This window comes from Meleagris gallopavo, chromosome 3, assembly GCF_905368555.1.
Source record: "Meleagris gallopavo chromosome 3, MGAL_WU_HG_1.1, whole genome shotgun sequence".
In the NCBI taxonomy this organism is placed as follows: domain Eukaryota; kingdom Metazoa; phylum Chordata; class Aves; order Galliformes; family Phasianidae; genus Meleagris; species Meleagris gallopavo.
Genome location: NC_139406.1, coordinates 49,161,271 through 49,174,861, shown reverse-complemented (window position 1 = coordinate 49,174,861; position 13,591 = coordinate 49,161,271). Strand labels below are relative to the sequence as shown.

At 38.6% G+C, this 13,591-nt stretch overlaps 1 protein-coding gene across 13 annotated transcripts in view; it reads left to right on the top strand.

The window, feature by feature from the left end:
• ZNF521 (zinc finger protein 521) overlaps positions 1-13,591 on the top strand; it is a 234,291-nt gene that overhangs the window by 205,272 nt on the left and 15,428 nt on the right. For all 13 annotated transcript variants that reach the window (XM_085220908.1, XM_085220907.1, XM_085220906.1 and 10 more), the window contains one exon: positions 857-972. In XM_085220908.1, the coding sequence (XP_085077034.1) occupies positions 857-972 (116 nt within the window). The remainder of the gene's footprint in view (positions 1-856; positions 973-13,591) is intronic.

Sequence of the window (13,591 nt, the reverse complement as noted above, 5' to 3'; positions counted from 1 at the left end):
TTAATGATTAGGAGTGGAGTCAAAGTCAAGTGCCAGCATCTTTAATAAATCCTTTCCCTGCCTATACAGATTAATATTGTAGATGCAAACTTTTTTAGGTCACAGTGCACCAGGCATCCATCAGAAGTCAGTGCTGCCAACCCAAACACTGCCTCTGGCATATACAATTTAATTATTAATAGTATGTCTCCTAGGTAAACTGTTACACAGTCTTAGGGCCTTGTTTTGTAGTCATTAAAATTGAACATGTTTATATTATTGAAACCCTTGCATTCAGTGTGTAGGCAGAGTTGATCTTAAAGTATCCAAAGAGAATTTACCTGCAGTTCTGTTTCACATTTATAGACATTGCCCCAGTGTAGCTGTGGGATATAATTTTTAGCATTAACACATTTAAATACAGAGCTGATTGTTAGCTTTAACTTTAGGCAAACGCAGTAAACAGGACTTTGGAACCTATGCTTTTCAAACCTGCTGGTTGCTAGGAAAGAAGTTTGTATGTGTTCAATCAAAGTGCAGTAAGCATGAAAAAATAATTCTGAAGAGAAAATGGCATTTAAATCTTTAAATTTAAACTTCACTTGTCCTGCTAGGGTCTCCTTTTGCTTCCTTCTTTTAAATTTCTTCAGAAGCCAGACATCTGTTTCAATTCATTTAAAATGAAAAAGGATCACACTTTACAGTTAAATAGAGTTTGTTGGTACCCTTTATAGCAGCAGCATAATGTGAAATTAGAGTATGCCAGCTTAATTTTACCTCTTGGAATTTCAGAGTGTTAGTAGGGAACTTGTTTATAAAAAATGCTTCACTTGCTATGCAAAATAATGAAAAACTCATTGTTTGTCTATTATTTTAGTGTTTGTCCAAGCAAACAAGTTGCAGCAGCACATTTTCTCAGCCCATGGACAAGAGGACAAGATCTATGACTGCACACAGTGTCCACAGAAGTTCTTCTTCCAAACAGAGCTGCAGGTACATACTTGCTACCTAGGGGTTATAGTAGCGTTGTGTATTTGATAGCTGAGTTCATAGATTTGCTTGCCATGACCTCCTCTGATACTTCTTCATCACTGGATGGGAAGGATAAGGGAAATGGCAGATAATTCAATTCCCATGGCTTCAAAAAGCTGCTAGCAGAAAACCACTGTTACAGACCTGAATTCTGGGAGCCACCTTTGGATTTTTTCTTTGTGTATCATTGCATCTCAAGATATAATTGAAGAGAGAGCAATTGCCATTGTATTTTGAAATGGGAAATAGTATATTCTTCTGCCACAAAAGCTAACCTCTGATGTGGCAGTGTAGGAATGAGGGGAAAAAAGAGACAGAATTTATCTTGATTTACCTACTGACCAAACCCATTTCCCATAAATCCCAACTTAGTGGGAAAAAAATATGTATGTACAGTCAAACAAGTGTTACACTGCCTTCTTGTCTGCTGTTTGTTTGACCCAGGATATGCTTATAGTAGATTGTTAATGAGAACAAAAGAACAGAGAGAAAAAAATAAATGCCAGAAAAGATCTGAAAACAAATTTGGGTGAAGGAGTTATTTACTTCATATTAGTATCTGAAGTAGCTTGTTTTGTGAGGAGAGGTGATGGTGTGTATTCCTGATGTGGTAGTGTATTTTGACACAGCAGCAGAAAATTGTTCCTAAATTATTTTAGTTTATATTGACATATTAAATTGGATTAACAGAGGAAAAGATTTCAGTGTCTTAGATGATCTGTAGAGATGGAGCAAAGAAAAGTATTTGTACTGTTTACACAGTAAGCAGCCCTTCCCCTGCCACCTGCCATGTGATTTTTATATGGAATTAAAGAATTTTTTGACACTCAAGTATTTTTCAGTAGTTTTTAATAGCAGAGCCCACATGTCTAAGTCCTTTGACTGAGTGGGATGTCCACAACTAATTTTGCTTTGCACGAGAGCTGTATTTCATCTCATCAGCAGAGGCTAATGAGACATGTGCATCCATATGCTCATTTAGTATTTCAATTTCTGTATGTTTTACATACTGAAAACCCAATACAAATATTTGGTGTGATGATATGAGATACCTCTTTGAAGAAAAAGGAAATAAGAGAATTTAAGTCGTGCATCAATTCATCATGTAAGAAATCAGAATTTGTGTCAGTTGTATTGTATTTTTCCTTTTTTAGTAATCCGTATTTATGCATAGGAGCAATACAGAAGAAAGCCTTTTTGATAGCCTTCCTTACTCTCTGTGTTGCTGTAGGTCATCTGGAGCATCGTATCTGTGGCACTTCAAAGTGCCTGTGCTGTAACTTTTTTAATAAATTCAAACCTGTTTCATTTACTGTCTGTATCAGGTGTTAGTGCAAGCTCTGACCCAAGGTGGGAGAAGACAAAGAACAGAGAAGATAATGTTAAATGTTTAAGGGAAAAAAAAAAGTCATTCATAGTGGTGGAAGATAGAAAACTGAGTTTTGATGTCAGAAAATTTGTTCTTGTTGCTGTTATTTTTTGCAGGGTTGCTTTGCAAAGTATCCCCAGTGAGGTGAAATTTCTTCAGAAAGAAAATGTTAAAATGTTTTTGTCTCAGTAATTCTCACAAATTCCATTGTTTATCACTGATAAATCAAAATGCAGAAGTGTACAGAAGTAGAGAGATGAACGGTGTCTGAAAAGACAAAGGAGAGATTGCCAGGGAAGACAAACTAAAAGGAAAAAAACGATATAAAAAAATAGTAAGATAGTGCAAGTGTGCAAAAGAAAACAGTGAAAAGAAACTGGAACAAGAGAATAGAAATGAGTCTTAACAGCAGAATTTACGTTGGGTTTTAAAAGAAGCAGAGTAAGTAACTGAGGATGCAAAATATATAGAGATCCACATGTAATAGTGGCACATAAGATCACCTCCTTGCTTATCTGTCTCCGTAAAATATGATCTCATTTCAAAATACATAGGGTTCCAAGCAGCTGCCTCCTGGCTTTTATTCTATAATAAGAAAACATGTTTTTCCTCTCAAAATTCAACCCTGCTGAAGACTCAGGGCAAGATTTTGCTGCCTCCATCTAAGCCTAGTTCATTAAAACTACAGTGTAACTGGAGCACCTGGTTTTCTAGTGAAGGGCACAAAAGGGTCTCCCCACAGAGAGACAAATTATGCTCTACATTGGCTAGGTGACAATCAGTGTGTTGGTTGTTCCATCCTGCAGAAGGCTCTTAATAGACCATATCTCCATACCCTTAGAGACAGCTTCTCCCTGGCTTATCTACATTGGCAAAAAGGGAAAGGTATTCATTTTCTTATTCACTTAGTTCATTATGCTCATTATTTTAATCAACTTGGGTAGCCCCACCCCAGTTGAGAACACATTATATTTTTTAAAATGTCATTCCATGATGCCATTCGCATTTGCTAGAATCACTTGCTTGCTGCTTTTACCTCCAATTCACCCTGGTTGGTGAAAGAGCAGCAAAGCACGAAGGCAGAGCTGTAGATACTGACTTCAGGAATCTGCTTTTACTGAAAATACATTGATCTCAAGATCTCATTTAAAACCTCTTCTAGGAAGCACTGCTTTGTTCAGGCTATCTACCAGCTGAAGCAGTGGAATCTTTGGCAACTAGCCTCCAGCTTATGTTTCTCTATCCTTTCGCATTACCATGGCTTGTGTTGGGGCTTGCAGCATAACAGTGTATTTATGCCCTCTAACAGAAGCAGTTTCTTGCTTTTAATTTAAACATGCATCTAAAGTGTATCTCCCATGCATGAGAGATGCTAATCATCTCAGATTAGAAACCATGGACAGCACTCCATGGCTGTAGGGCAGAATAAGAACACGAACAAGACAGAGCAGAACAGAACACAATAGCATAGGAGTCCTATCTTTGTGTATAATACTGATAATCAAAAGGAATGAATTCAGGAGTACAGAAAAAAAATATGTTATAATGATGCTTGACTTGGTTTTGGCCCAGTGTGACTCTTTACCTTCTTTGCTTTTTATTTTCTGACTCCTGTTTCTGGAAAAGCAGGCTATAGGAAAATAAAAATCCCTACTTTGTACACTCATCTCACCTCAGGGAAGTTACTATCTCCTCACTACCAATCTTCACACACACACACACAAAAAAAAAAACCAGAACACAAAAACCACCATTAAAAAGTACCACTCTTTTTAGAGATTTCCATGACTTCACTCCAGACCTTTGTTAGGAATACCAGGCAATCTCATAGTTCCAAGTTTTGATAAGAACAGAGAATAAATGTCCAGCCTGAAAATCAAGCTTTCAATGCATTACTCAGTCTTTAAATTAAAATAATTATATTTTATATGAATTTACATTTTGCTTTACCATCTTCTAAATGCTTGTGCAAACTGTTCCAAACAGAAGTCTTTATAAACAATATGATAATGAATGTATTTTGTTATACTGATTCTTAGACTGTTTGAGGTGGGTGCTATAATGTTCAAAAAACAGCAACGGATTAACTCTGCATTCCAAAGAGTTTAAACCCAAACTGGTGAAGAATAGCAGGAGAAACAAAGGTGTAGATAGGTATAGTGACTGATGCAATGCATGCATCAGTTTGATGGCCAACATGAGACCAGAAACCTGGTGTCCTGAGCCTATATTACTGCTATCTACCTCTCTAGTCTCTCTCTGATTGCAAATTTACTTGATAAAATATGTGCTTTTCTCAGAGAAAACAAAGAAACTAATTTTAATCATTTCCATATCTCACTCTTTTCCCACCTTTACTACTTCTAAACGGCTTAGTGGTCCATAGCTGTTGAGCTAGCTTTATTTATTTTTTATTATTTATTTATTGTTTGTTTGTTTGTTTGTTTGTTTTGAGATTATACTATCTCAGTAGAAAGGAAGCAACCGGAATTGTTTTTTAATAATAGAGCTGTATGCTTTAAGGGTGTTCTTACACTCTTCAGACTGTTTGGAATTTTCATACTTACATATGCTCTCCATCTATGTGCTATATTTACACTTCTGAAATTAAGTTGAAAAAGTATGTCCTTAAACATGTTTATTCTTTTGAATGGAACACTTTCAATAAGACATGCTTCATATGATAAGGGCTTTTCAGAAATAGAGTCCTAGGGAAAAAAAAAAAAAAAAACATTTGTAATGATATTTAAAATCAGAAATATATCAGATATTGTAGAAGGAAGCAGCAAGGTATGTGTTCTTACAGAGAGCGTGGATGTCTCCAAGAAGTTGAAATTCTCATTTTGAATACCTGAAGCATGACCATAGAGCTTTCTATACAGATAAACAATTTTCTTCACCCATCATCTGTTTTACTGAACTTTTAATTAATAAGGAAATAAAGAAACTTATAACTAATTTAATTTAATGTTGAATTTTCAATAAATCATGATTAAGTCATTTGCACCTACTAAAACCTCCTTTTCCTGTTGTCATGCTTTTTTCCAGTTCTTATTTCTTTTGCTTTAGTCTTCAAACTTCAGTGTTTGAATGGATATAAGTTCTTCCCTTGTGCCTGATAAGAAGTAGCCACTCTGTCCTGTTTCTAGCCCCAGCGTTCCTTCCATAGCCAAAATAACATAACTTAGTGTTTATAGGAAGTCATGAGATGCTCTTGTGATGTATTATGGTTCAGAATGAATGAGTTCAATTTAGATATTTTTTTTTATTTTTTTTTTTTTTATTATTTTTTTTGGTGTTGCTGGGTCAGAGAGGTAACGATGCTTAGTAGTAATGCAGCATAATTGTTTGGGATCAGTGTTGTATCAGGGATGCTAGTTAGTTCTGAATATGATACCACCCAAGATTACATGGCCTCCCAAGACTATTTTGCCCTGTACAAAAACTGTTTCTCTTTTAAATGAAGTAGAGCATTTACTTAACATTTAACTAATAACTAGTTATCCATGGGGGTAGTTAATTGTCCCCACTTCACAGACATAAAAACTAGAGCAAGAAATAATTGTATCAGCAGTTACTTCCCATCCTGTTGGAAAGGGACCTGGCTTCAGTGACTCATACCCTTCCTACTTCCCATCTGGAGTCCATTAGCACAGAATACCTGGCACAAAGCCATCAGCCTGTCGGACATTCCAGCCAATACAGAGAGCTGCCACACTGTTCCTCAGCAGCAAAGGAGACCTGTTCTCTTGGTGCCTCTCTACACTGCCTGCCTATATGTTTCGCCAGTTGTACTCCAAGACTTGGTCCTTAGTATTTTTGGTGGCCTCGGTCCAGTGCATCTCTGAGATCATCTGAAAAGTTCTTCCCATTTGGCAGCTGGTTGACAGCCTTGCTTTGTGAGTGTTTTTATCAAAGAGCTGAAGCTTACTTTGCACAGGAGCTAGAACCTTCTTGTATGCTGGCCCAGGAATGCAAAAGAGACTTCCACCACAGCTAAGTATGTCCTCAGCTTATGCTTTCAAGAGCATCTATAGGTGCCAAAGGCTCCTTTCTCTCATATAAATATGTACCTGAATGCAGATTTCTGAACCTCCCCCAAAACCCCAATCCACAACAGAGCTCCTTCCAAACTGAAATACACAGTTCCTTCCCGAGGGAAAGGATGAAAGAAAGAATGAAGCACTCATAGCAGATGTTATTTGTGTTGTTTAAAACAGCAGGAGAACATTCTCAGCTCCTGTTGCAAGCAATTGAGAGTGGAACTTACATGAACCAGAGCAAGGTAAAGGCAGCATAGGAGAGCGTCCAGTTGTTTTAGCTAATTTTATGTATGTCCCTCTCTGGATGTCCAGGTTGAACTGTCATGTTCCATGGCTAGCAATGTTGAAACTAATTTTCCAGTCTTTACCTCTTTTCTTTAATGGTTACATTTTTCAAAGACCTTTGCATTGTAAAATGCTCCCAAAGATCTCAACATTTTGAAACAACTTTAAAATACCTTTGACCTGAGCTGAATTAAAACTGAGCAAACTCTAAGCTATTGAAAAAAATGGAATCTTGACTGAGACCACTACTGGAAACAGTAGCAGAGCTGTGATTCAAAACCTATATTCTGTCATACTGGGGGTACAGCTAAAGAAAATCAGTACTAAAGCTGGGCTGGTGTTGCCTCCTTGTGTCAGAGGCTTCCTGGGAGCCAGCAGAAAAAGAGATTGTTATGGGAATAGCACCAGCCATAGCAGCAATGGCACCACTACCTCCAGGTAGGAATTGTTTTTCCAATGACCCCAAGAGGATTGAATCTGTGCATGTGTAGGTCCCAACAGTATGTCTTGCATGACAACAGGGAAGGCATGAATTATTTATACTCTTTACACAAAAACAGGGATAAAACTTTCAAACCTGCAGGTGAAGTTACATTTTCAAGAATGTTTTCTTCACAAGGAAAAGGCCTCAAAACATTTTTTTAAGTGAAATTGGAGATTAGCTCTGGCATTTCTAGGTCCCCAAACTCTTAGGGTGAAGAGTGGAACAGAGATGCTGGCTTTCTAGGCCCCAAAGGCCAGGAGCCAGCAGGGAATAACTTTGCCAGCTCTTCTTAAACAGAAACCTACCTGAAATCCAATTAACAATCAAAGCTTTAGGCCAACATTTTTAAACTCAATGGCCTATTTCTGAGAGGGTGCTGAGCACCTCCAGCTGCAGTTAAGGTCAGTGCAAGAAATTGGTGCTGAGTGCATCAGGAAATCAGGTCAAAAATGCCTGAAGATAGCAACCTTGTTAAAAGCGTGGGTGCTGTGCAGCAACAGCCACATTTAAGGTTTCTGCAAAACACTTTTAATGCCAGCTTCAGTGATGCTGGCCTTAGTCTTTAGCAGGTTGCTTTTGTCAGAGCAGATGCCTGGGAGTCAGGAGAGCTGGATTCAGTTGCGATGTCTGGTACTAACTTGCTCCACTTAACCGTGCATCCTCTTCGTCTAGTGAGGGAGGATGATGATAACAGTATGCGTGCCAGAGATACTAAGAATGTAATTAATGCTTATGTTTTGAGGGAACTAGATAGAGAGAGCTGTGTGTATTACAAGTATTACCAGTTTGAGTGCTTTTTTTTCCTGAACCTTTACAGTGCTTTCTGTTTCAAAGAAAACGTGTATGTTAGCATGCACCAGTGTGTGCACACAGGGTGCACGCATGCATGTGATTGTATCAAATGCATTTTATTTCTCTAAAATAAACCCCCAAAAAAGAGTCCCTGGAAATTCTCAAAACCCTATCAGATAAGGTATATCTCTATGTCTTCCAAGATTTAAAACATCCAGGTTTGTATTCCTGGGACCTGAGACCTCTTTCTCACTGGAAGGGAGAATTACTTCCTTTGCAAATTTTCTCAAAAATGTAATGAAGTGAAGGATGGGAGGAGGCACTTGTGCATTAGCTTGTTAAGGACATACCTTCAAGGCGTTTCCCCTACAAGTCTTTTACTTCAATGACAAAGTTTAAATACAAAAAAAAAGACCAAAACAAAACAAAGAAACCGAAACAACTTTGAATTTCTTTCCAGCAGCCACTTCCCCCCCTGGAGATCCAGGAGTGTTACAGCCATATTAGGTTTTTCATGTGGTAATTCTTTTCCAAATAAGAAATTTCCAGGTTTGGAGCTGGTGAGTTCACTGGCCTTTGATTGGCCTATTCAAATGTAAACACTCTTTGTGAGTAGTTCATTAATCCATGAATATTTACAGCACAGTGCAAAGACCACCAAGTCCCAAGTGACAGAGTTTTATAGGGACCATTTTGATTTAACTAAACAGTGATTGACAATAGTGATGAGCTGGGTATTACCGGTTCTTACTAGTCTGCACATTCTCCATATACTTGTAAATCTACACCCTACAGTCAACCTGTGACACTTTCTGTGCTGTTTCCTGTAAATAAGCAGGGAACAATAATTTCACATCTCCTGTATATTCCTCAAAAGGATCTTCCTCAAATTTCTAGAACAACTGAATCACAATTATAATCTGTGTTTTCAGATACTTAGATGATGTTATTGATTAAATTACAGAATTAATTGACAAAGATGCATACCAGTGAAATGATGACATTGCCTTTAAATAATTCATTTTAATCTTGAAAATGAATTCAGACTTATGGAACAACAGAATAGCAAAAGAACTGGAAGCTAAGTATAACGTCCAAACCAAGTGCTGAGCTATGCCCACAAAATACCTATACAAAAATAAGCAGAAATATATATATTTATTCACTTTCAGGAGAGATAGTGATACTTCAATATGTATTTACTTGAATATATGTCCCTATTTCTCCTACTCCTTTCTGTTCAGGCTCTTATATGCTTTTTGTTTTGTTTTATCTGTATGTTTTGTTTTGTTTTGAGAGCTGGTTCTGGGTTTTTGTCTGTTCATTTTTGTAAAATATACATTATCCTTTTTTGAAAAAAAAATCAATTGCAATGTAAAAAAGTTAACCCATAGTTTAGGCCTGTTCACGTTATCGTCTGGTATGATTGATATTAAATATGTTCTAAGAAACAGAAAGTATGGTAATTGTCATGACTGCAAATATAGTGTCATGCAAATATTAAGTGAAGTTTGTTGTCTCCAGTCTGAAAACAGGAAACATTGCTGATCAGAGGATAATCTCCACTTTCCTTTGTCTTCTTAAGAGTTGATTCAGAAAACTCTTGAAAAAAACAAAAAATGATTTTATATGCCAACGTTAACATTAGGGTTTCTGATTGTTTTAGCTAATGGAACAGCAAAGTGTGCAAGCTTTCATCCCAAAGAAGCAAATCATAAGTTGATGGCAGAAAAGAAAATGCACAGAAAGGCAGGAGAAGAGGGAAACAAACGGCAAAGGAGTAGAAGTTTGAAAGAGATTATGGGGCACAGAAAGAAATGAGATACAAATAACAGTGATTACAAGGTCAATATTTTTCTGCTGAGTGATGCTGATAATAATAAGACACTTGTAAAAATAAATTGTGATAATAACAAGGAAAAGTTCAGTTATTACATAAAGGCCAATTTCTAACCTCAGACCTTGAAGAAACCTCTGTGAATATCAGGGAGTCCTGTTGCAGATTGAGGGCAGGGAAAGCAGTAAATTTATTCCCTGACCCGCAAATAATCATTAGAAATGGAATTCTGCCCTTTGCTGAAAATGAGTTTTTATCATCTGTGCCCTGAACATTTCAGCCCACACCTCGTCATTAGTCAGATCAGTTGGCTGGTACACCTGGAGTAAGCAGAAGAAATAAGCACTGTGTTCTCGTTTGAATAATTTCCCTGGTAGATAAGCTCCATTCTCTTAATTGTCCATCCATTAATTTCTTGCTAATGTAGTTGATATCGATGACTGATTTTCTGTGCTGAACAGGAAGCACCTCTTCTTCATTCTAGGATGCATTCCTTCCTACGACTGCCCTGCTGTTAGCTACCAGTAGCTGCCATTATATTATCTTTCATCTGGCCCAGAGCTGACAACAGATGGCCATCTCCGGGACTGCCATCAGTGTGACTTTATGAAGCATCCAGCTATGGTGTACTGAGGAGCTTCATGGCCAGTTCTGCAAATCTGCCTCCCTTCCCCCAGCCCTCTGCTGGCCCCCCTCCCTCCATCCCCATGAATACGCTCCTGTTCCTGGCTCCACTCTCCACTGGTCTTACAGATTCCCAACAAGCAATGGCACAACGCTATGGCTGGAAGCTTGCCGCTTGAGATCTGCCCCCTCTTCTCACTGTAGTGCCAGCAGAGGGTTGCCATGGCTCTCATGTACCCCAGCATCCTCACTCCTCGATTTTTCAGTGCACAGGCAAAGGGGCTCAGTAGCAGCAAACTTGCCGCCCTCTAGGATCTGCAGCCTGATTTCCCATCTTCTTCCATCACTGAGCTTAGCTCGGGAGCCGTGCTTCTCCTCAAACTCAGGGACTTGGAGAGAGGGAGGATGTTTGATCTCGGTTTCTTAACATTCTGTAAGACATGCTGCCAAACCGAGATTGGAGTATATTAAGTGTGAAGGAAGGTAAAATATCGATTAGAGACACAAAATGGAGAAAAGTAGAAAATTCACAGTCATCCTGATTCCATTGACATGTTAGATCATTTGGAAAAGCAACTGGGCAGCTGCTGTGCGTTTTGGAAACAGATATATTGTTTGCTCTTGACAGAGGTTTCTAAAGCAAGATACCTCCGGAGCTGAACCTGTATTTCAAGAGAAATTCACATTTGTATCCTTTATTGTGATATTTGCAGCAAGTCTACAGCTAGTAACAGTCTCTGCCCTGAAGCTACGAAGGAAGAAGGCTCCATTGTTGAAGAGAGATCAGCCTTCCTTCCCTATGAAAGGCTGAGGTGCGGGAGGGAAAATGAATAGTGCTTAAAAGCAGTGCTTGCAGTGCTGTCATTTAGAACAGGAACACTGAGGGTTTAAACGAAAGTGAAAGGCATGGTAAATGAATCCTTTAAAATCGGTCAAATTTTCAGCCGCCTAAAATAACAAGTTTTCTCCATTGATAGATCCATTGAGTAGGAGGAAAGCTGGGAGGGGATGAATTCCCTTAGAGAGGAGGTGCAGATAGTTTGTGAAAACGAGGTGTGGTCAGTGATTCATAAAGAGACACATCCAGGAAACTCCAGTAAACAGCAATCTTGGCTCCGAAGTGGTGGCTTTCCTTTTTTTCTTTTTCTTTCTTTTTTTTTAATTTATTTCTTTTTCTTTTCTGAGAGCATCAGCATCGTTAGATTGATCCTTGCCAAACATTAGTCAAAAAGACTCGGATGCAGATGGCTGCACAACTGGAACTGTTCCTTACAAAACCCTACCTGGAGGAACAGCTTTGAGGTTTAGTTTTGCTACCTGTTCTCGGGGTCAGGTTCACCATGCTTTGATCAGACTGAGTCTGAGATATGATTTGGGATGGAAAAAGAGTGCGTTTTTGTAGACTCTCGTGATTTTTTATTCAAGTAGAGCTTCCTTTGTGTTCAAAGCTGAAATGAATGTCCTCCACCCTGTTAACAAGAGGGAAAGAGATGATTCAGGCCTCATGAACCAACACTGCTGAGTTAAATGCATTTCTACATGCAGCTTTAGTTGTTTAGCTGTATTGTTATAAGCTCGTTTTGCAGCAGAATCACTTGACATAGGCACTGATTGTGGGTGTACTCTGATCATCTGCTTGGGGGCACTTTATGTCAGTGCATACGCTGCTTTCCTTTATACTTTGTGTGTGTAGATGTGTGGTATGTAATATAAAGAAGCCGAGGTATTGTAAAATATTAGTGGTGCATTTTGCTTTGCTTTGAGTTTGTAAAGGTGAAAGGTGACTGTGCAGGAAAATGGAACAGTATATTTGCTGTGAGACAGGCACTAAGAACTCACTCCCATGCTCAGTTATAATTCATGACTGTACTGGTGGGAAGCCCTTATCCCTCTGTGGAGTTAATGCATCTCTACTGTAGCCTGCTGAGAGCACCCTGTGTCCCCTCCCACCATCTGTGCATTCACTTGCGTGCTTTCTCTCTCTCTGCTGTGAGATCTCTTGGTGTTAAAACTGTCAGACTACTACTGCCTGGTAAAGGTGGCTTTATGATGTGTATTAATGTTGAATTGTCATTGAAAGGATGAGGAGGTAGGAAAGGGATATGTTACCATTTGTTTTAAGCTCTTGCTCAAAAATGCTGACAGGCAAATCGAAAGGTAAATTTGTTTCTTCAGACAGCAAACAGCTTTGAACAGAGTACCAAAAATTCCACAATGTAGGATAAGACCTATTAAAGGCAAATGCATCTTTGTCCCCGATCTGACCATATTTTGTTGTTTCTTGGTATAGGAGGTCTCTGTTTTCCAAGTCGTGATTTGAACCAATGGCATTGTAAATGGAATAATATGCTGTCAGCTGGCTTAGCTGACAAGAATTTTGTTTTCTAAAAGTTGATCTGCCTTTTTAACAGAAACATTCTCTTGCAGGCTGCAAGTTAATTACTTCTATGCTACCTGAGACTTGAAATTCATATGTGCTCTAAGTTGGAACGATCTGACTTAAATAAATAGGATAGAAAGATTTGTTATTATTATTGCCGTAAGTCACTGCCAGAAGACCGGTAAGACTGTCTAGCTTAGAAAGAACTGAACTTCTTTCACAGAGGTTTGAGATGATCCTTTATCAACCTGGCACCTTTCTACGTGGATAGATATTAGACTCAGAATACGGCTAAAGGACTGTGTACCTGTCTGTCACACCAGTATTAATTTGCAGGGTTTCACAAATGTAATCTTATGTCTTCTGTTGTTTGTATTCCTTTAAAACTTATAAATCAAATCCAGACCTGGAATACCAGTGTATGATCTTAACAGATGTGCTGCCGTAAGAGACCTACTAGGTTATAAACTACAGAAATGATCTTTCTGTATTTCAGATTCCTAGCTTATTCCGGGGAGATTCAGGAACTGCAGGAGTGAGGTGGAAGGTCGTGCGTTAGGACGGTAGCACCCACACAGCACTTGACATTTGGTGTAATTGTCAGGAAACCCGCATTTAACGGTTTTGTTATGCAGTCGTAGCATCCTACCCAAGTTCCAGAGCAAAAGTAGGGCAAGAATGACTTCAATAGCTCTGTGTCCAGGTTTTCTTAGGTGAAAGATCACTTTGAGATGACACAGCTGAGTAGTCAGGCTGAAATCCTGGT